General features: G+C 46.4%; 1 protein-coding gene across 5 annotated transcripts; it reads right to left on the bottom strand.

The window, feature by feature from the left end:
• Nucleotides 1-389: 389 nt before the first annotated feature.
• Nucleotides 390-21,566, bottom strand: PAX9 (paired box 9). Of its 5 annotated transcripts, none has more exons than XM_070274154.1 (6): nt 21,170-21,423; nt 16,960-17,352; nt 15,591-16,217; nt 12,546-12,688; nt 3,381-3,603; nt 390-2,588 (listed from the first exon to the last, which is right to left on the bottom strand). In XM_070274154.1, exons 2-6 carry the CDS (start codon nt 16,961-16,963, stop codon nt 2,497-2,499), a joined length of 1,089 nt encoding a protein of 362 aa, XP_070130255.1. In that variant the 5' UTR covers nt 16,964-17,352; nt 21,170-21,423; the 3' UTR covers nt 390-2,496. The 5 variants fall into 5 exon arrangements, with proteins under 5 accessions (XP_070130255.1, XP_070130278.1, XP_070130261.1 ...); XM_070274160.1 differs by lacking the exon at nt 390-2,588 and adding an exon at nt 19,005-19,634 and having other exon boundaries at nt 2,755-3,603; nt 21,170-21,566; XM_070274177.1 differs by lacking the exon at nt 3,381-3,603 and having other exon boundaries at nt 21,170-21,352.
• Between the last annotated feature and the right edge of the window lie 1,328 nt (nt 21,567-22,894).

Genomic DNA, 22,894 nt, shown 5'->3' with positions numbered 1-22,894 from the left:
CTTACCTAGGCCGTTCTTAAAAAAAAGGTTTAGAGTAAAACTGCATTTCCAGGTTACTAGTTTTAAGCGGCAGCTTCAGGTGTGAAACCTGCTGCTGCAGAGTTCAAATATGTCTCATGAAGGGAAAAATGTTTCCAAGCAGAAGTACATTCTTAGCATTTCCAAAGATCCCTGTGCTAACATGCACGTCAAAAAATATCTTGTTGGCCTTTATATAACCAAACTTGATTTTCTATCTGCATCTTGAAATGATGCTCCTTCAGCAGCTAAAATCAACAAAAAGATCTGCACGTTCTAGATGACACCTGTTCTTACCTACTCCTATGGGATGTTTCTACCATGAGGCTATGTCACCAAAGCATTTGAAAAATAAAAAATAAAAGATAACATGGTAATTATTACTTTTTATTAATTTAGAGCATTTGAAGTATAAAAATAAAGGCTTTTTGACATACTGTATATACATACACAGCCTTCAGTTGTACATCCTTTCCAACATGTTTTTTAACTTATATTTCAGCCCAATATTCAATAAAAGGGTCATTAAAAGTAGGAAAAAAACAAGAGAAATAAGAATGTGTCTGCTGTGCAACTGCATTGTATCTTGCAGGTAATGCTCTTGTATCCTAGGAAGGAGAGGACGGCCTGCATAGAGGCCCTGACATTGACCCTTTACCTCTCCATGTGCATGGGGTGGAAAAGGATCTCTGAAGAGTGCATTTGCCAGTTTAAAAACAACACTTTTACCCCCTAAGAAACAGAGGAAATATGTCAACATTAACCAATAATAATAATGTTTAAAAATCAAACAATCCCAACCCCATATCCTATCCCATTTTTCTTCTCTCATTTTTAAAAGTAGCTTTAAATCATAATTTGCTTTGAATAGCAAATTGTATTTGGGCTTTCTGTAGTCTTTTTTAGTTTACTCCATGTGAATTTACTGTTGCTAAGAAAAGACTTGGGGAAAAGAAGAAAAGTAAAAGAAGAAAACTTTGATACTGTTAACTTTAGACTTTTAAAAATACAAGAACCAGAAAAAAATTATAAATAGCATAATAACAAGAGATTTCTTAACTTAGATAAAGAAAATAACATTTAGTTGTGTTTCCTTACAAATGATTGATATTTTTTTTAAAGACTCCTAACAGCCACCTACAAACATCTGATAAGGAATAATTCTGTACCTTATGTCAGTTTTTCTGGACGGCAGGAGAGTCCCTGTATGGTATGGTTTTAAAGTCTCCACTAAGGTATTGGACTGGTACCTTTGTTCCATTCGGTTTATAGTCTATTTTCTCACCAGACTGGGAACTCCAGATGTCAATAAGAGTTTTACAACATCAAAGGAAGACTGTGGCCCTGAGAGTTCATCTGCTCCTTCTGCTTATTCTTCTCCTGAAGTTATAATCCTCTGTTTGTAGCACTGAATTTCGGGTCGCTTTAGAAATAAATGCAGCTCAAAGCTCTCTACAAGCTATCTGCTGCTTGAAAAAAGCAGCTTCTCGAACATAACTTGTATGTCAGAAATCCGCTTACTGTTTATATCCTAGCGATTTGAAAGCTTAGCTGATCTAGCCATCTGAGTTGTAAATGAAGCCATGAAACCGATGAGACGGAACTGGAGTGCCATGTAGCCTGTGCACAGCACAGACAGGAAGACATCAAAATCACTCAGCGAGTGGGTCTTTAACGTCCATATCTAGTGATGCACCCTTTTAGTTATTGCACAGAATTAATACCAAAAAACTCGCAATATATTAATTTTCCAATAGATGAGTTATACCAATGTTTTAAAAACGTATTTTCAAGCCTATATCGCCAAGCAGAGAGAAATTTCTAAACAAAAGAGATTAAAAAAAAAACTGTAGAATTTTACCCAGGAAAATCAGTTGTTTTAAAATACAACACATAATCACACGCTCATACACACATATACCCCACAGCTCCATTATTAACTTTAAAGTGAAAAACAAATTGGTCTAGAAAGATTTATCAGTTAAACTATGTCCTGTAACTCCAAAAATTGAATAAAGGGAATTTTTAAAAATTAAATAGCATTTGTATTTCTAATCCCACCACCAGTTTACCTATATGTGAAACACGCTTCTGTACAACCATGTAAACTTCACAGCAAGCCATTTTTACATTCATTAGAGCAGAATTTTCCATTTTCTTTAAATTACAACATAATTTTGGGCTGAGATTGCTGAACACACAGGTAAGCCAACAATAACAGTACAATTTAGTTTCACAGTGGTTTTCTTAACGTAAAGTTCATTTTAAATGTCTTTGCAAAGCGTTTCACATTAAACTTAAGTTTCTAAGTGACTTCCTTTAGAGCCTTCTTGGTCAGATATTTTCCACCCTCTTGTCTTTATACGCTTGGCATGTGTGTTGTTTGATTAGGATACAAAATGGGAGACTGGCTTGTTTTATGTTTTTTTGAGTTCTCTGCTGTAGAAAGAATATGTCCTTCATGAGATGCTGAAGCCTTCACTGCACACACAAAATTTGGGGCAAGTCCAGGTCCAGGAGCCCGAGCAGCCCACCACCAAACAGAGACAAAGACGTTGCCAGAAAGTCACCTTTGCAAAAAGAAAGAAAAAAAGAGAGAAGTGGGGGGGGTGGGGGGGATGTCCCATGGGATGAAAACACAAATGCACCATCCAGAGTTCATATTTACAAACTAATAGAAAATATAAACATTATTGTATTTGGAACCAAGTCAAAACACGAGGAGGAGCTAAATTCAGATATTGCTTGTGTTATACATATATTTTCCAACAAAATCAGTCATCTCTTAAAAATGAACAAAGGATCACTCAAACAAGTCAATTATTGATTGGTTTCCTAATGATGAAGTAAGGCTTATTTGGTCACCTTATTTGATTAGAGGGTGTAGCATAACTTTTTTCTATATGTATTTTCCTTTATTGATTTTGCAAAATCTCAACAATTGCACGTTTCAAAAGTTCAGGTTGATTTAGAATAAATATACACATGTGGTTTCACCAAAGACTAGTTTAAAAAGTTTCTTAAGCCCTTTGAGGGGTGCAGGTTTCTTCACTACGTTACAACAGTGTGTGGGCAACACAAATGTCTCATTCAATCCTTAGCATTGCTTTTGTTTTTAAACCCTAAAGTCATGTCAGGTTTTCTGTGAGAGAGAGAAGTTATGGCAAGAAGTACTTAAGTGTCATCAGCACAAAGGATGTGAGTCCGGAAAGCCAGCTTTCGAGGCAGTAGGGTTGGCGGGCAGGAGGGGTGGGATCCGAGACCAGGGAAGGGGGGGGGGGGCGTGCTGAGAGGGGGACCCGGTGAAGCTGCTGCAGATGGAATGTCCCATCAGAGTGCGGAAGCCGTGACAGAGTGACTACCTTCTCTGGCTGCCTGCATTCCCTTGAACGCCAGCGACGCGGGAATGTCACAGTTGTGGGGGGAAAGTGGGGTGCCGCTGGCATGTTGCCACCCATGTCCAGCAACATAACCAGAAGGAGCAGCACTGTAGGTCATGTAAGGCGACACTTGGGCCGGGGGAGGATAAGGAGCCATGCTGGATGCTGACACAAAACTGCTCACAGCTGGGAGACCATTTGGTGCCTATGAGGAGCAGGAAAAGAGAAGAGGTGAAAATCATCACATTATAGCAGTTGACATTTCACGGGTTCTTAGAAAGAAGCAGAATGTAAGTACTGAGTAGGAGAAGCCAACAATATTCTGACTCTGCTTTCTGATGTTTTTTAGATTTGACCTTAATTGTATTCTAAATGCACTCACAGTCTTTGTACTTAAACAAACATAATGCCAAAAGACGGGATGTGATTCTTTCCACAAAAGTTTTGAGGAGCCTGAACCCAGAAAATTCACAGTATTTGCTTTCGCTAGTGGAATTACAGGATGGAAATGCAAGGGGAGGAAAGGGCTAGTGTGATTAAATACTCTCAGATCTGCTGAGCTCTCCGCATGCCGCTGTCAACCTTCCCCAGACGTGGGTTTTGTTTGGCTCTTTTGTTGAGGCGTCTGTGAAGGGCCTGGCTGGGGTAGCTTTCATTTTCAGTAAAGAGGGGCACGGACCGTGGGCCGTCACTTTAGAAACTCCAAATGAGCACAACCTTTGTTAAATAAAACATGGGCCATATTTTAAAACATCAAGTTGAAAATGACTGTTGGACAAAGGACATGCAAAATCGGGCATTTTGCCTTGTAAGGGTTTTTAAGTGAAGATTGGGGGCATTTTTTCCAGAGCTATTTTGTCAAAAAAGAGACTGTCTGTTTGAATATAAAACAACTGCATATACATGGTTTTGAAATTGGAAAATCGGCTCGCAAAGTTTTGGGGCCCTGTGATGTGAACTTTTCAAAGCTACATGGATAAATCTTTTGAAATGAATTTAAATGTAAAATCATAGTTTGCAAACAAAATGTAGCTGCTCTGGCAGGCAAGTCTGCCTAGAAACCAGTGCTCTCTTGGCACCCAATAAATTATTGTTGGTATCGTTACTATTAACAACACCAAAAACACCCTGATTTCTAATCCTGATTCTGGCATGAACACTCAGCATCCTTCTGAGGAGCATTTTTTCCCCTCAACTTCTACATTATTTAGAAATAAAGAGTAAATCCTGTTTCCTGGTAGTGATGTGAATGAATTAATGTATCAACATGTGTCCTAGTGAAAGTATAATGTAAATAATAGAATTATTAGTAGTAAAACCAATTTAATTCTTAGAGGTAAGAAAAGTGGACATATGTTAATTAGATACTTTTTCCGATTCAACTGCAACATAGAAATTCTTTTCTAGTTTAGTTAACTGGGTTGTTATCTTCACTTCCACATCTTTGAGAATGTGATGATGAGGTCTCAAAAATGACCTTCTCAATTTAGAGTAATCCATGGAGAATGGATTTCTGACAAAATAAGAATAAAAGTAGAGGGGTTAACCTTGTGTCCTCGGTTTATAAGAACACACATTTCATGTTCTGTGTGTCAGAGTGCCCGTTCTTTGAAAAATGGGCAAGGGGAAAGGAACCTAAGTTTTCTTGAATATGTCCTATGTCCCAAGCACCAAGAAATATCCAACACATTTTATCAAATAAAGAGGACTGATGAATTGTAGCTCATTATAACCTATTGAACTTATACTAATTACACGATAATATATCATGAGTACAACACAATGTTCAATTGAAATTAAAATGTCCCAAAGGGTGATGCTATATTTTTTTTAACAAAGAATTCACTGCACATCGGTGTTTAATATAAATGAAATCTTATCCTCTTTTCATACAAGAATATAGATTAAGGAATTTAGCCATTTACGCTAGGCCAATTAGCAAGTCAATGCCATGTGTTAAAAGAAGTTATCACCCCTGTCTGATGCAGGATCCTCTGTAGCAAATCATGCTACTTTTCCTGGACAATTAAAAGATAGGTGCAATTTAAGCTCAAATTAGAGCATCTTTTCTAGTAAAAGATTCTTTACTCTTCTAGAACCAATTTTCAGTCTTAAATTTTCATTCTCTTTCTTAACTTCTAAAAGAAGCCTTTTCTCCCCCTTTATGAGAACGGCTCATTAGAGAATGGCTCAAAGGAGACACACTTTAAGGCTGTCAGCAGATGGAACAAAGATAGAGAGTTATCAAATTGCAGAAGAAATCTAGCATTGCATAGAGATTATAGTTCTGGTCACGTTTATTTAGCATTTTCCCAATAACCTATGAGAAATTCCTTTTGAAAGAAACCGATTCAGTTATGGGAAAGTGTTCGCATCTTTATTTGACCTATTCCATTCTAGCTTTAATTAATATTTTAAACTGTTGATGCCAATATGTTGATGTCAATATACCAAGAATCATAAAATAAGAATGTTATTATTAAAATGTTAAGGTCAAAATTACTTTAAAAATAATAAAAACTTTTGCTTAATGTTTTACAAGTACATAAGGTTAGACTACTGAATATTATACGTGACAGAAACTATGTTCTAGTTAGCATAAAAAATGTGCTGGTGAGTTCTATTTTTCATCACAGCTAAATTTTCCTACCCATTCTCTTTTCTCTGTATTTGTTCTATCATCCAAAATTACAGTGCTCTCTGAAATGCTTGCTTTGTCATCTTCCCTTTCCTCCCCTTGCACCCTTGCCCGTGGAACCATTGCTCTTTGATGAGACCCCTTTACTCTGGGCTCTTCAGCTGTTGAAGTAAACGTTCAATGCCTACAGTCCCCTTACATGGACCCACTTCGTTCTGCCCAGAGATGTTCCCGCTGAGGAACCCGGCTGGATTGGACTCTTTTCTTAGATAATGCTCCCGGGACGCAGGCCAGGCAGGACATTGGATTTAGGCCCAAGTTACCTTCAGGTGTCTTACTTATTCCATGACTACATTTGTTTGTCAAGCGTAAAAAACACTACTGATTTTTTTCCATATTTGTCCAGTTTCTCATACTTAAGGCACCAAGCTTGCTTTTATGTTATTATTCCTATTAGTATTACATCTTTCAAAGTTCAGTAAAATCCACAACATATTTAGGCTCATGTTAGTGATGCAGTCCCCTCCATATTACAGAAAGGAAGGGTAGGAAGGGAAGCGGGGAGAGGTTTGACCTCCTCAGCTTGTAGAAAAAGGCAAGGGGAGTGTTTGCTTAAAAAAAAAGGAAGATAGAAATCTTTAAACTTAAACAGTATAAAAATAGCTCTTAGCTTTCCCTCAGGTTAAATTATGACCTGGATTTGGAGTGAAAAAGTTTTGTATTAATTCTCCTTTTTACTTTTAAAGTTCAGATTTAGAAATTTAGAAAAAAATGGAATAAGAAGATGAGAACTAAACCTGCTTTAAAACGTACCTGCCACCTTCGCTATCCCTTCCTTCTGGTGACTCAATAAACACATCAATTTTCTCACTATTAATTTTGAAACATGACATTAGTAAAAGATATAAATCTCTACCGGGTAAAGTAATTGTTATTTATGAAGCAATCACTGAAAGAGTAAAATTTTCCACCGCAAAGGAAAACCAACTGTAGGTAGCACTGATGTTTGTTTATTCTGTCCAGTGAAAGAGTACATGACTTAAACTCTCCAAATCTGTTTAACGTTTTCAGTGAAGGGCATGTAATTAATCTGAGAAGCTAGTTAGGCTGAGTAGAGACTACCAAATGCACACCATAAATATAGTGGGAGCAAACATGCTAAATTACTCTATTTAATTGGATTGTAAATATGATTTATAAATCAACCAACATATGGAAACCCCAGGGAAGAGTAAACAAATTTTCCAAATGAAACCCCAGCAATGGGCATGTAATGGAAATCTCATTTTTGAAAATGACTTTACCTAAAGATTCCATAAATAAGATTTCAATCCATCAACCCCTTTTTCATGTGGTTCTTCCATGAAAGTCATGAGAATCCTTTCCTCTAAGGGACGTACAAGGGTCTTCCCTGAAGCAAACTCTCTTCCACCTAACTTTGAGAACGAGATTTACTAAGACAAAGTAAAATAGACTAAATTGCATATCCTGGAAGAAGTAAGTTACTTGCTTTGTTGAATATTTTTAGAAAAAGACAGATTTTATCTCATTGACATTAAAGGAAATAGTCCAGAAAAAATACGCAAGATGCAATGTAGTCTAGTTAAGGTTATCGCAAGAATGAATGGAAGTATGAGTTTTCATTTCACTTGTTCTAAAATGTCAGAACTGTACATTTACCAGTTTTAAAAAATATGTTTTTAAATGAATATGTTGAGAAGCTGCATTGACAGAGAGCGAGACTGTAAACAGTTTGAGGACAGGGACTAGCCTTAGTCATCCCATATCCCCACAAAACAGGACACGTCATAGGCATTTCATCGTCACTTGTTGGTGCAGCCTTTTGAAAGCAAAAGATGTGATACTCTTGCTTTAAAAACAAAACAAAAAACCTAGGCACGCTTTATCACAGAACAAGCATTACACTGTAAGCAAAATGAATAAAGCTGTTGGAAAAGGTTAATAAAAGTTCTAGCTTAGCCATTTCATTATTTGATTTATGGTTGTTCCACTTATTACCCCCCACACACACACCCCCAAGAGAAAAAAGAAATGCATTAGTATCCAAACACTTGTGACCACGAAAAAAACTGGCGTGACAACTGTCTGGCGATTAGAGGTTATAGACTGGTTTTCACATTCTGGGAATTGTCTACCCAACATTTTCTGTCTTGAAGAAAATGCAAATAGCAGTGCCAAGTCCTCTACCCACAATCTTTCATTCACTTCTCAGTTCTATCTGGTCCTCCTCTTATGATAAAAGGAGTTTACCTTGGCTTATAATAAAGTAGAGTTAGCCACAAATAGAGACGTGCGTCACCTAGAATTTCAACCTTGACATCCGAAGCAAGAAAAAGGTTCAGATATGAAAATAAACAAGATTTTTTCTCTTTTTTTGGTGAAATGACTTTTCTGACTTTGATTCTACCCTTCTCAATGCATTACGCAATGACCTAGTAAAACAAATCTGACAGAGGAAGTGACGGGTGTAAATATGGTTTCAACATCCATTCAAAAGGATCTTAATTATGCTTAGTTATCACACTGCAGATCTAAATATCTCTAGGTAATGAAAAGCGGCTATTTAAATTTTTTTCTAAATTTTATGTTTCCAAATGTTTTTAAAATTGATGTAGCCTTGAAAAAATTTTAAATCACTTTTTTGGTATTTTATATGACACATTTTACTGATACATAATCATAAATTTTGTTTTAAAATACTAATAGTTAAAATCTAACCAGATCAAAGAATGTTTTTAATAATAGATAACATTATGAATTTCAAAGACTATTGGTATTTGCCTAAGATTGCATTCTCTACAAAATTATAAAATTTCTAACACAAAATTAATTTATTTGCTATGAAGAAAAACCCAGTGCATCTTCATTTATATTTTTACAAGAACAGTATGTCTGCAAGGACGGCCAGTTTCAAAAATAATGCACTGGAAAATTATACACAGGATTCTGAAGTACTATCTTTATTTCAAATACAATGTACAAATGAATGTTCCATAAGAATTTCAGATTAGTTTATGTCTCAAAATTCAACTATTTTCACAACTTGTTTAACTCTGAACTTTTTCTTAAGTTCAAGTATTTATAGACTATTCTCCATTTCTGACATCTTAATTTGTAGCTAATGTTCTATTAAACTTGCTGTCTGAGTTAATATACACTATCCAAAAATGAAGATACTCAAGGCTTATAAATCTACCATTCAGATCACTTTAATTAGAGTACAAAATATGCACATTTTTTTTCTGAGAAAGTATACCCAACTGTAGAAAATTTTTCAAGAACTATCCAACAGTTTATAAACTGTTTAAATAAAACGAGGCATTGATTCACTAAGTACCACATATAAGGGTAGATATATTCCCACCCCATGTTTTCCTATATGCTTTTTTGCCATGCAATTGCATTCAATAGAGGTTTAATGCTTTCAGCAGAAGACAACCAGTTCTTAGGAACCAGGGAGCACTGTTACCATTCAAAACAGAAGAGATTAAAGAGTTCTAGCCCAATATTAAATGCGGGAGAAAAAAAGCCAAAATAAATAAGTATTCTTTTTCTTCTAACCTCAGAGGTAGACAATAAGAACTCCCGAAGGCACCATATAACATTGATTGCAGTGTAACATTAATGTGTAAGACAAGTTTGAATATTCTAAACTAGATATTTTAAGAACAAAAGATAGGTGTGTGTATAGCTGAAATGTGCATAAGGTTCTAATTACTAGCAAGCAGACATCTTTCTTTGCAGTTTAAGCTGAAAGTAGAAACTCTAAATTACAGTAATCAATAGTACCTATAATCAGTTGTCAATTCAGCCCTTTTGGTAATTTTACAGGTGTCTTCTGGGAAAAGATTATGCTGTAAGTCCTACGATTCTGAATTCTCAATTTCTTCCTTTATATACTAAAATAAAACTAGGATCATACAATATGGCGCTATTTAATAACAACTGTAAATGCCCTGAAAGCACTATGTGCAAAAACTTTTAGAATTTTTTTTTTGCTGAAGACTTTCAAATTTTGTTCATAATACAAATAGAGAAAAATTGTTACCTGAGTTTACATTTTGGTTGTAAAAATGTACATATGCTTACAACATTTTGAAAAGTAACTTGTAAAAATAAAGCTGCCCTTTGAATATTGGTATGAGAAATGCACATATACATATACAACACAACTTATCTTTGCATGTTCATGAGCAAGTATTAATGTATAATTTTACCCTCATGGAAAACAATGTCTAAATTCCAAAATTGCTCACAAAATGACACAGCCTAAGTTTGTGTCCACTTAGCACACTTTCAGCATTAAGCACTATTTTGATAACAATAGAGTAGCTACCAATTTCATTGTGCTTAAACTTTTCAGGTTTGGAAATTTTATATCATTTGAATTATTTTATTACATGGCAATGCAGAAGATTAGCATATTGCAATTAAGAACTTTCCAAATTTAAGTTCGATTCAAATATCTTCTTCTTCTAGAAAAAAATTTAACTTGTTCTAAGTATTTAGAACAATACTTATTTGAACACTTATTTAAGTTACTTGCTCTTATAAATCTGATAATTTAGTGATTTAATATTCACTGTATAAAATGTAATAGATTTTTAATCTTCAGAATATACAGAGTAGATTATTTGAAAGTGTCCTATTTTTATTTTAAATTGATCAGTTTAGGTTTGAGGTGTATATATAAATTAACCATTTCTAAACAAGCTTAAATGCTAAGTCTATAATTCAAGAGAGTAAAAATAAAAATAATCATAGAGATTTTGGGATTATGACATTGCTTTGTTTTTAAACTGGGTTCATCAACAATATCTGGGAATTACAGACTATTTCTCAACTCTATACTTCACGATGTTATTCCAGGAAATGATGACCCAATAAAACCTACTGAGCACCTATAAATGCTAGCTACTATGAATACTAGGCACTTTATATACACTCTTTCTATTGTTTGTAACGAAATGCCTTGATTCTTTTTGACAATGAGCTCTCTGAACAAAGTATTCTCTTAAAAAAGAAGTTTGTTTTTAAAAGTCAATCTCTGACCGACATTTGTAAGCACAGGTAATATTTAATGAATGTTCAGTGTGTGCCATATGGTTGCATTATCTCATTGACTCTTGTCAACATCTCTTGAGGTTGGGACTATTTCTCCGTTTTACAGATGAAGAAATGAAGGCTCTAAAAGGTTAAATAACTTGCCTAAGCGGTGGTGGTGCCTGAAGATGAAAGCTCCTAACCATTGTACATACTGCCTGTTCCTTACCAATTACAGGCCCTTTTGTCGAAGAAAACGACAAGCTTTCTTATAATTTCTCATTGACATTCTAGAAACAGACTCAGGAAAGGGACTCTCCTTGCTGCTGTTTTCTGGGATGTTTGTCATGGGAGAGCTACTAATACGTATCTGACTATTTTAACAAAATAAGGGAGGGAAGAGGACGTGGAAATGGAGTTTGTCAGAGAAAATAACGACTAGGATTTTTTCCCAAGCGAATAAAAGTAACAAGTTCCATTCCACTAAAGAGCTGATTTTAACAGATAAGAAAACATTAAAAGTTTTAAGACTTCAAAATAATAAAACGAAAACTGGGTATTTTGAGGCTTTAGAATTGGAGTTTGGTATTAGGAAATTCGCAAACCTACTCAGGTCTGCTCAAAGAAAGCTTTCGCTGCTTTAAGGTCTGCGGCTTTGGGTGGGGAGGGGCTTCTGAGAGCTTGGAGCTCCTGACTCGAGCGCGGTGATGAATTTAGACTCAAAACTCTTGGATTTTTGTTGGTGTGGTTGAGTAGTTTTTCTCAGGGAAAAAAAAAAACCACGGGTGTTTTAATTTTTTTTTTTTTTTTTGAGAGTTGGGGGAGGGACAGAGGGAAAGAGAAATTAAACGGTCCACAGCCAGGCCGTATAATTTGAGGTTTTCTCACTAACCTCCCCTGGGAGATGCCGACGTGACCTTTGCTGGGGCAATGGTAACTTTACTGCGTTTATCTGCTTGCCCTCCTCTCACTGTCGCAGGACCGGCCCGCTGGCTTGTGTTCCGGGAGCCAGGGCGCGCAACAGCTCCGAGCGTGGGCCCCGCGGCCTCGTGCGCACGGCCCGACCTCGGCAGGCGCTCGGCGGAGAGGAGGCCGCTGGCCGGGCCCTCCCGGAGCGCCTGCCCGTCCCTGCAGCGCCGGCGAGCAGAGCGGCAGGAAGGCTCAGGCGCGGCCTCCCCGCTCCACCGGCCCCAGAGGCCTGCAGGGGCCTCCAGGCCGCGCCCGGGGAGCCGCCTCCCAGGCCCCCGGCCCGGCGCGGGGCGAGGCCTCCACAGCGCCCTCGAGGGTCGGGCCTCTGTCCCGCGCCGGGCAACCGGGCATCGGGCTCGTGGCCGCGACGGGTCCTCGGCCTGGACTGCCCCTCGGTCGAGGTCCAGAAAGGGGCCTGGGGTCCTGCAGCGCCCAACCCCGCCGCCCGCGGCCGCCGGCGGCCCGCGCCTGCTCACCTGCCCGTACTTGGCCTCCTGCTCCAAGGCTCCCTTCTCCAGCCCGTTCACCGCGTGCGGGGCGGCGGCGGGGAAGCTGGCGCGGCCCAGGCTGCTCCACTCCTCCACCTTGGGGCTGTGGTAGGGGGAGCTGTCGCTCACTGCTGGGAGGAGGAGAAGGCGTCAGCCGGAGCTCCGACCCTGCGCCCCCGCCTGACACGCGACCCGAACGCGCCCCCCGCGAGCACCCGCGCCCGGACCTCGGCGGCCCCTGCCCTCGGCCTCCCGGGGCGCTGGGCCCGGGCGCCGCCTCTCCGCTCCCGGCCCGGGCTGGTGGAGCGGACTCGCCTCGGGTAGGCCTTTCCCAGCTCTCTCACCCACGCCTGCCAGGAGGCCGCTTTTTCTTTTTCAACCGGCCTTTGAGTTCCTCCTCCCTCCTCGCTTCCCGGGGAAATGAGTGGAAGGGGCCTGAAAGTTGCCCCCCAGTATTCCCAAATCTGGGAAAGAATCCGTGAAGTCGGATGCGTGGTTCTCCCCACCCTGACCCAGGGCCGACTGGGGCTTCACAAGAGTCTGGGACTGAAAAGGGAGAGAGGAGTGTCCTGGCCTCACCGCGCCTGTGCTGGTGCTCAAAGACATTCAGAAAAGTCCTCACTTTTTTATGTCAACAGATGGAACAAAAGACTTGCAAAGTCCTTTGCAAACAAATAACTAAATGATGCCTGCAATACATATGCAAAATATAAGTGCATAGGTTTTCTGCCTTGTGTATGTGTACTGTGTGGGTCAAACCCTTGATGCTCTATCTCTACACACTAAATATGTGAGGTTATGTGCATATGACTCAAAAAACAAATACTACAGTTACCGCTGTAAATGCCACCTATGTCAGTGGTAAGGTTAGAGAGGTTTGTGTGTGTGTGTGTGTTTTTAATGAAACAGACGATTAAGAAAATGAAAGTAGGATTAAGTGTTTTGAAACAGGAGTAAGTAAAATCATCAGTTATCCTTTATGTTCTTAACAGAGATGCGAAGAAAATTATATGGTGTAAAGTGATTACCACAATACTTAGGGTTGTGCATATTGAATCACTGGCGTCTTTAAGTGACAAAGTGCCATTTTAAAAGGAAGATACTTAAAGACTGGAAGCAATGTGTTTTTGTCTTTGGGACCTATGGGTGTAGGACCTAAATTTGACAAAGCCACTACAACTTGATTTTAAACATTTGCATCTGACACAGTGCTTCCACGGGGTGATCATATAATCATTTTAGATTCACAGATTTGTCAGAAAACAGGTTGTTTAAAGCTGGCATGCAGAATCAACAACATCTAGAATGAAAAGTTGCTCCTCTCCATAAGCCAATACTTTTCCAACTGACATTTGGTCTGATTGTAGGATCCCTAGGGAAGGAAAGTTTTCTTTTCAACTCTGTCAGTCTTTTTTCATTATTCCTCCCCTCTCCAAAGAATTAGATTGTGTTCTAATTTGCACCAGGAAACAGTGTTTTGGTGCTGAACTGCCAGTCTCTCTTTGCCTTCCCAGACAAAAGGCAATCGGTGGGCACAAGCCTGAAGTTATCTTAAGAAATTGAGATCCCCCTGCGAGCCCCCTTTTCTGCTGATCTCACACTTTCCCATGCGCAGGGCCTTCCTTTAAATGTCAGTGAGGTCAGTTTATCCTATAAATCAAGGGCAAACTCTCTCCAGCTAAAGCTCCAACCAGTTCAGAATAAGACAAAACTGATCTCTTAGAAGGATCTTGTAAATTCGCAGTCAGAAAACAAGAAGATGAGAAATCAGCGTTCTGCTTTAATTACTTAAAAAGATAATTGTGCCAGCGTGGTGGCAACCGAGAAAGGCAGGAAATAATTAAAAGAACTATTTCCCCCGTCTCTATTTCATTTTTCCTCTGTGCTTTTTAGCCTTTTGGCTGAGAAATTAGAAGGTAGGCTCTGTATCTCTGCCTTATTTAAATTCAGCGTCTAGGGCAGTTTGACTTTTTTTTCCCTACCGAGAAAGAAGTTAACGCCGTGTTTTGTTTTAACAACGCAGTAAAAGAAAACAAACGGGGGTCTCCTGCGGAAGCCCGACTGAGCAGGACGGCTGGGGGAACGGTTCTTACCAAGCAGAAAAGACACTCACGACACCGCAAGGTCAAGGATGAGAAAGGAAAGGAACAGCGGGGTGGCACCCCTGAAAACATGCCGGGACTAGACTTCCACTTGCCTTCCCTGGGACCCGCGTACCCCAAAGGGAAGTGGCAGTCGTGGGAGAGACGGGAAAGAACAGAAGACAGGACAGCACGGAATCGCCATACATTTTGGCTCCATCACAGCGGTGGTTGGTGCCACTTCCTAAGATATATATAGTGAAGACTGTTAAGATAAAAGGGGGAGGGGAGGGAGAGAGAGAGAGAAATAAAGCAGAAAATTAGTCCCAGAATGAGCAATGCAGTAACATGCAGGTTACTAGTAGTAACTTCGGGACCTCGGTTTCCGAGGAAAATGAAGTGAAGCATAAGAATGAAACCAATTAGGTGACATTTGAACTTCCTGCCTGAGCAAATTTGGCCTGATTGCCAGAATCCAAGAATACTGCAATTTCCACAGGGTGCCCGACTCCTCGCGGCCGCATCTGATCCCCGAACAAGCCGCCCGCAGCGGTGTCTGCAGCCGGCAGCCCCACGCCGGCTCGGGCCTCCCGGGCTGCGCCCCAAGTCCGGCCCCGGCCGCGGCTCTCCAAGTGAGTGAGCCGGTCTGAGGCTGCGGTGGCGCGAGAGGCGGGGGAGGGTGGAAAATGCGAACCATGTGTTAGGGATGGGGGGATGTTATGGGTCTGGTAGTTTGAGATGAGGCAGGAGACTGTGTGTGGCAAGGAAACGAAGGGCATGAATTTCAAGTTAATGAGATCAGGACACCCCCTGGGAGGACTGCTTACATTTCCAAAGGAAAAGGCCTCCGGTGGTGGGACGGACGGGGGCCCGGAGGCCTCAGATAGAGAAACCCCAGCTAGGGTGCGGAGGGAGGCTCTGCACATCCACACATCGGCCCTCGAGCCCTTACCTTGGTCGGTGATGGAGCGAATGCCCAGGATGTCGGTGACGGAATGGGAGGAAGGCCAGGTGCGCGGCATGGCCACTGAGCCGGGGATGGCGGGCACCCCGGGTGGCGTGGGCACCTTAGCGGTGGCCGCAGTGATGGGGCTGGGGTACGAGTAGATGTGATTATAGGGCAGCGCCGGCTGCGGCGCCGGCTGGTGCTGTTTGAATGAGTCGTAATGGCCCTGTTGGGCCAAGTTGCCGATCTTGTTACGCAGGATGCGGCTGATGGAGCTCACCGAGGGTACGTTGTATTTGTCGCACACGCCGTCTGCCAGCAGGCGATCCCGGATCTCCCAGGCGAAGATGCCGGGGTCCCTCTGCTTGTAGGTCCGGATGTGCTTCACCACGGTAGGGGTGGTGACCCGGGGCTTGCTGCCCCCAATGGCTCCTGGCAAGATCGAGCCTGTCTCGTTGTAGCGCGCCAGGATCTTGCTGACGCAGCCGTGTGAGACCCGTAGCTGGCGGCTGATGTCACACGGTCGGATGCCCAGTTGGGCCAGTTCCACGATGCGAAGCCGGATGGCGTTGGGCAGCGGCCTCCCGTTCACGAATACTCCTCCCAGCTGGTTCACCTCCCCAAAGGCTGGCTCTGCAAAATGAACACACGGCACGCGGGAACGCGCACCCGCAGTTTGGGACAGCCGCTTGCCACTCGGCCTCCGCGCCCATCAGGGGGCAGGGCGGTTGCACCCGCCCCGGACTAAGGACCCCGGCTTTCCCCAAATCATTCGGTCCTTGAGCCCAGCCAAACGACCCCAAACCATCGCGCTAGAGTCAGACCACCACCTCCCGCATTCTGGTGATGCCTATGGCCGCTAATAAAATAGACGCAGGGCCGCTCCGAGCGTTCAAAAGTCTCCGAAGCAGGCTGGGAAATCGGTCCTGATGCCAGCGACCGGCCCCTTCTCGCCTGGTCGTCGCTAAAGTCTTTGGGCCGCTGCCCCTTGATCCCTAGCGCCCCGCCCGGGGACCTGCGCGATTAGACAAGGGCCAGGGAAAACCACAGGTTTTTTTTCTGTTTTGTTTGCGTGTGTGTGTGTATTGAAACAAAACTTGGTCCGCCTCTAGGGCTGGAGGGCTTGCCGATGCCACCCCTCTATTCTCCTAAAATCAGAAAATGGCATGAACAGCAACCCAGGAGCCAGCGTTCAGACTGAACTGCTGTGCGACGCCGACCCTTAGCGGGTCCTACAACTTGTATGAACACGAGCAAAGTCAATAAGGAGAGTGCGAGCGCTCAGTAGTGCGCGCCCTCGCGCTCCCTCCCTCCCTCGCCAGCTCGCTCCCTCCCTCCCTTGCCGACTCTGACAGCGTCCCCCGCCGCCACTCACCCATTGCTCCGAGCAGTACACCGACCGGGCCCCAGTTCCGCACTCCCAGAGAGAAACTTTTCTCACGGCCTCAGTGGCCCGGCCTGTCGCTGCCCCGGGCCGCCGGTGCCTCCGCTTCTCCCCAGGAGGAGGCGGCGAGAGTGCAAAAGGAAGGAGTAAAAGGAAGTCTGTGCCCCGATGAAAGAGGCTTGAGTTCTGCATTTCAATCTAAGCAGCAACGTGGGCTGGGCTGAGCGGGGCCGGGCGACTCCGTCTATCACTCATTAGGGTCACGCCCCCAAAGAGGAGGGTCCGAGGACAAGCAGCGTGGTGATTGGTGCGGGCCAGTGAGCGACAGTGCGGTCCGGTAAGTCCTTCCGCTGACTCTTTCAAGCCTGCTCGGCACCTGGGTGACTAAATACAATGAAAATGGGTGTTTGACACCTTCCCAGGGGCAGCACAAACAGACAGCAAAATCAGGCTCATAAAAATGCTGAATAAGCAAATGAAAGCGTTTGGTCCGCTTATGAGATACTCGAAGGGGGAAGGGGACCGAGGAGACTTATGGGGGGGGGGGGGGTGGGGGGGGAGGAACGGACATCTCAGAACTGAAGTTAAAACTCTGGGTGGGAGGTGGGCGCCACCGTCATTGGAAGGGGGCTTCTTAGAATAGTCTGTCCTGCAGGGCTCCGGGGGGCTGCAAGGAGAGGAATGTTGTTGCCGGCCCATCCTACCTCACTCCAGCCTAGCCAGGTGGCGAGAGCGCAGACATGAGAAGGTAGGCCCCCTCGGAGGGACGAGGAGGTTTAGGGGAGACCCAGCCAGAGATGGAGGCCACTGTTACCGCCAGGTGGAGACCCCTCTCCTGCCCCCGCACCTAGCTCCCCACAGCAGTCTCTAGGGGGTTCATGCAGGAGCGTGGAGCCAAAGCTTAGCCACGCATCCTCGACGCGCGGGCCACACCGTGTGCAGAGAGTGTAACCACACGCGGCCAAAGCGAGCGCACGGCCATCGGTGCGTGGAACACCGTGCGCTCAGCCAGCGAGCCTGCCGCTGGTCCTCTATGCCAACGTTTGCCGGTTTCCCCGCTACCATTGAACGGCTGCAAAGGAGTTTTGTTTAAATATGAAAGAGACTTGGTCTCAAGAAGGTGAACCTCCAGCCCGCACGTGTATGTAACTCCCGCGTCTGCCGTTTGGCTACCAGAGGCCTCGCGGTTAAGTCTGCTTCTGAATTTTCACTTTCGTTCACTCTAAGTCTAATCTAAAGAGTACAGTACTCTTTTTGGTGGCCAAAGTTATTGACGTTTTGAGTATGGATTATGGAGAACGTTAAAATTAAAAACAATATGGGAACATGTTAATAAACTAGGGAGTTTGTACTGCTTCGGATCAAGGATGCTGATACTGCTACTTAGTCACAACGCTCTTTCTGTGTACACAGGATTCCCGCGGATTCTCCCACAGTCCAGAGAGATGTGTGTGGTTCTGGTCTACACACAGGGAAGCTGACTGGGCCCAGATCCACAGCCAGTAAGTGACAAGAACCCAGGAAAAACTCATGATGAGCTGTGCTTTTTGAAAGGAACAGTAATGTCCAGAGCCTCACGCTTCTATGGGGGAGGGGGATGCATTGATATGTTCAAATTTACAGTATGAAGGATTTGAAAGATAAAGATGAATTCAAACACCCTTAATTCTTGACAACTGGGTTCTTGTGAAAAAGCCCACAAATGGAAATAGTCGAACTTGTCTGCCTCTTTGGATTGTTGTTTCACCTGTTTAAAATCTCGAAGTTTGACTTGATAGCGATTTCACCGTGGTCTGACCCCCAATACCTGTTGTGTGGCACCACCTGGCGCTTTACAACGCGGAGGTCCTTTGGGAATCCAAGACTTTAAAAGCAGCGGCTCCTTCTTGGGGATGGGGTGCAAATTAGTTGAGACTGCGCTAGCCGAGGGGAGTTAACAACTTTGCCTTAGGCTTAGGCTTAGGAATGAACTCGCTGGGCATCTTGATCAAGAATCCCCCTTCCCCTCCCCCTACAGACACCTAGCGAGTAGCGACCTGTGCACTGACACTGTGCTCAGCTCGTGCGTGCCCAGCTCCGTCGACTCTGCGGGGCTGCGATGTCGGTAAAAGGCTGTTCTCCCTCCGCGCTGGCAAGACCCAGTGCCACCGTGTGTGTCTGCGCTCTGTGAGGGCTTTAGGGTTCTACAGTACCAGCCCGGAGTGGTCCAGAGACTCGCATTCTTTAGGACCTATCTAACACACAACTCCCTCTCCTTCGCCCCCACTCCTTCAGCTGCCTCACATCTCTCGCGCTCTCGAGCAGGTCCGCTGCTGTCTCTCCATTTCCACCTGCTGGACTTGGCGGTGGCCGCGCGTGGTCTCAGCTGCTGTGGACCCCGGCTGCGCGCCCCTCGGAGCGCGGCAGGCCCTCGTCACGCAGGCAGGCGCGGGCGCTCGGCGCTCTCGGCTCAGCGCATTCCCAGGAGCGCGCGAAGAGTCTTGGATGTTTGGGGACATTAACTAGGCGCAGCAAGCTGACGCCGGGGCTCTGGGGGCAAGAGGAGTCGAAGCTTCAAGGGACAGAGCGCGGGATCCTAGAGGAAGAAGTGACGCTGAAAACTCCCGGATATCTAGCCGTGGCTAGGTAGCCGGCGACCCAATAAGCCCCAACGAGAGACAAGTGACCTGAAGGAGATAAAGAGGGAGAGAGAAACACTAAGGGCCGGTAAACCTCAACGGTGGGCATAAGGATGCAGGACTTAGCGAAAGAACAAGGGTCAGCTGGGGTCAGCGCCCCCCTGGTTACTGCCTGGTCTGGACCCGGGAGATCACACAGAGAAGGGAAGAATTTCGACTAAAAGAAATTTAAGACCAAAACCAAAACACGACCGTAAGGCCTGCAGCTGACACAGGCCGGGGAGAAGCCAAAAGCCCTTCCCGGACGCTGTCGAGGCCTCCTCCGAGGGGCGACCCGTTCTCTGGGTAAATATTTACTCAGTGGGAGACTGGAAGCTGGCCGGGCGGAGGGTGTGAAGGAGGGGGCGACAGGGGGTAGAGAGCCCCTCCGCTGCGCGCTGGCAGGGCGGCCTTGCACACCGGCGGAGGACAGCCGGCCGGGGCTCCGGAGGCGGCCAGGCCGGGCACGCGGCTGCGGGAGCTGGAGCCGCCGCCCGCCTCTCTGGCAGGACTCCTGCCCTGCCCCTGCGGGCCCAGGCCAGATGCTAAGTCTTCATAAATCTGTCAGCGGTCCCAGGGCCGCGGGCGGTCACCTGCGGCGCCCCCCTCCCGGGTCCAAGGAGAGGAGCCGAGAAAGAACAGGAATCCGGCTCCTTCCGAGGCCCCCTCGCGCGGCCTGGCACACGGCGCCCCGGGACTGCCAATGTCGCACCGGGCGCTACCGGCGGCGCAGGAGCGGGGAGCCCTAGCCTGGATCTGCGGTCCTGGCCGACGCCCCGGGTCCCTCCGCCGGGCGCCTGCTTCCGGGACCTGCAGGTCAGCGACGGCGGATGAGGGTACAGCGAGGGGGGGCGTGTGGATGCACGGGAGAGGGTCCTGCTGTTCCCAATGGCGGTTTTGAAGAGCAGAGTTGGCAAAGGAGACTATTAAGAAGCAGATTCCTCCAACTCGCCCCCCTGCCAGCAACACGGGACCCCGGGAGAGGCCCAGGCTGCGGTCCCCGCCTCTCGCCCTGCCCGGGGAGTTCCGAGGATCGGAGCAGCCCGAGCCTGAGCTCCGGGCCGAGTTTTCGGAGCACAGTGACTTCTTCCAGCCGTCCGAGGGGGAATGCCGTAGAGGCAAGGTCTCGGATCCGGCTCCCCGGCGGGAGCTCCTCTTCCAGAGTAAGTGAAGGATTGCGCGCGGCGTGGAGAGAAAGAGGCCGGGCTTCTCCAGTCCGAGCCAAAGCGCGCTCCGAAGCTCGGGCCGCGGTGCCAATCCGGATCGGCCCGCTGCTGTGTCCCGGCCTCGCAGGTGAGCGGCCGCTCCTCCGCCCACTCGACCTCTTGGCGACCGCGGCCGCACGTGGCAGCCTGAAGCGCACCCCGTGCCCTAGGCCAGGGAGGGTCCACCCTGAGCTGCGGGCCGGCCGGACCTGCGCGGGGAGCCACGGGCGGGGACGGGGGCGGCGGCCAAGGAAAGAGCCCTGGGATGGGGGAGAGGCTGCCCGCGGGGCCCTCAGCCCCAGCCAGGCCCTGAGGGATGGGGGATGCCCACACACTGACCTTCCGGGCTGGACGTCGCCGGGATGCGGACGCGGCTGAACCAACCAGCCCACGTAGAGGCCGCAGGGGCCCTCAAAAAGAGCCCAGAAGATTCTCCGAGAGTCGCCAAGGCCTCCCCGCCTTCCCGCCGACGATGCTCACGGCTCAAGACCCTTTCCCCAGAGGCGAGCAGCCGGCGGGTCGGGCCGGAGCGCAGAGATCCCGCTGCGGGCTGTGGGATGGGCCCGCGGCGGCAAGCGCGCCTCGCCCGCTTTCTCCTTCCGAGGGCAGGGGAGGGGCCTGTTGCCGCTCGAAACCCGCTTTCAATTCTCCGCCTGCCTGTTTCCGATCACCCGGGGTTGGTTTTTCTGTTTGCTCACTCCTTCTGTTACAATAAAAACAATCGACATTTCTTTTCAGTTTCCCCGTATTAGCGTCACTCAGTAATTGTTCTCCAGCCCCTCCCCCCCGCGATGAAGGCGAGCGGGATTGCTGGTACCCTCGCATTGGAAGGTTTCCGAGTACATAAGCAAATCTTCCCTAAAGAGTTTAAAGTAAAAATAAATAACGGCCCGGGAAATTGCCGTGACCCTAACATCACTTTCTGAAAGCAAATTACACCCATTTTTCAGTTTTCAACAGCGGAATTGCTTTCAGAAGGACGGCGCGGAGCCCCATGTGATATGGTTACATTTGTTTATTAAATCCGCAAATGAAAGAGAACACATTTCTGTGCAAAACTCGTGGCTTAGGGATGGCAAGTGCAATCGAGGGTCGGATCCAGGCTGGGGGCAGGGGCCGGGAAGATCCCTACGGGGAGGCCAGGCCGAGCCTCAAGCCCGCGGGAGGGAGGACTTCGCTCTGCCTGGGTTCAAGCATCTGTAGAAGCCGCGCGGCTGAGCGGTGACGAGTGGACACCGTCCGCGGTCATTCTACAGCCTTCAGCTGCGGAGACTCAAGAGACTTGCAACTAACTGCTTGTGGGCAGGGCAGGGTTTCGGGGTTCTTCAAGACCCTGCCCTCAGGGTCCGTGCGAGGGCAGTGGGGCTGCCTCCTTGCGAAGACTCGATTGGCCCAAAGGGCGTCTGGAAAAGATGAACGTGAACCAGGCTGCGCCTCTAAGCTTTGGTTTCTGCTCTCAAGCAAATGCAAAGCCCTTCGGGCCCCCCGCCATGGTCCAGGTTACGTTGAACGCAGTTTTATTGCAAGGTTGGGGTTGCCTGCAGGCTTCGAGTAGCGGGAATCAACCTGCGGGGCCAACGTCTCCGAGCTAAGCGCAGCGTTCCTCCCATTTTCAGAGATGCAGAGAACCCAGGCTCTCTCCCTTCGCGGTCCCCTCGGACTGCGGGCGGGACGATGCCCCCGAGAACGCCCCGGGTCCTGCGCCGCCCGCGAGTCCCCACGCTGGGGCGGTGGAGAGTGGTGGCGCGGCGCGGGCGAGGCGCGGGATTTCCAACCTGCCGCCTTCTCCGGACTAATGCCACCCCCAACCAGCCCCGCGCTGACCCCGAGAGCGGAGCCTCATGCTGCACTATCCTAGCTGTCCCTCCGAAAACGTGAAGCGGAGGCTGGGAGCTGAGAGTCGGGTCCGAGTCACGTAAAATTTCCCGCGGTCTTCTTTCCCGGCCGAGTCACCTGGTCATTGCGCCACCTACAGGTCAGAGTTGATCGCGCTCCCACAGTAATTTTTGCCAAGGCTGGGAAAGGCCTTTGAAAATCCACAGAATTTCGATGGCCCGAAATTTT

The sequence above is a fragment of the Equus caballus genome, chromosome 1 (genome assembly GCF_041296265.1).
Source record: "Equus caballus isolate H_3958 breed thoroughbred chromosome 1, TB-T2T, whole genome shotgun sequence".
Classification (NCBI taxonomy): Eukaryota; Metazoa; Chordata; class Mammalia; order Perissodactyla; family Equidae; genus Equus; species Equus caballus.
This window is presented reverse-complemented; position numbering and strand designations above follow the sequence as displayed.

Excerpts from the sequence above, each read along its gene's own strand:
- PAX9 (XM_070274154.1), bottom strand. Across the intron at positions 3,604-12,545 it reads AGGAGGCCAAGTACGGGCAG|GCACCAAATGGTCTCCCAGC; the intron begins GTGAGCAGGCGC and ends TGCTCCTCATAG. Across the intron at positions 2,589-3,380 it reads AATGCAGGCAGCCAGAGAAG|GTGACTTTCTGGCAACGTCT; the intron begins GTAGTCACTCTG and ends CTTTTTGCAAAG.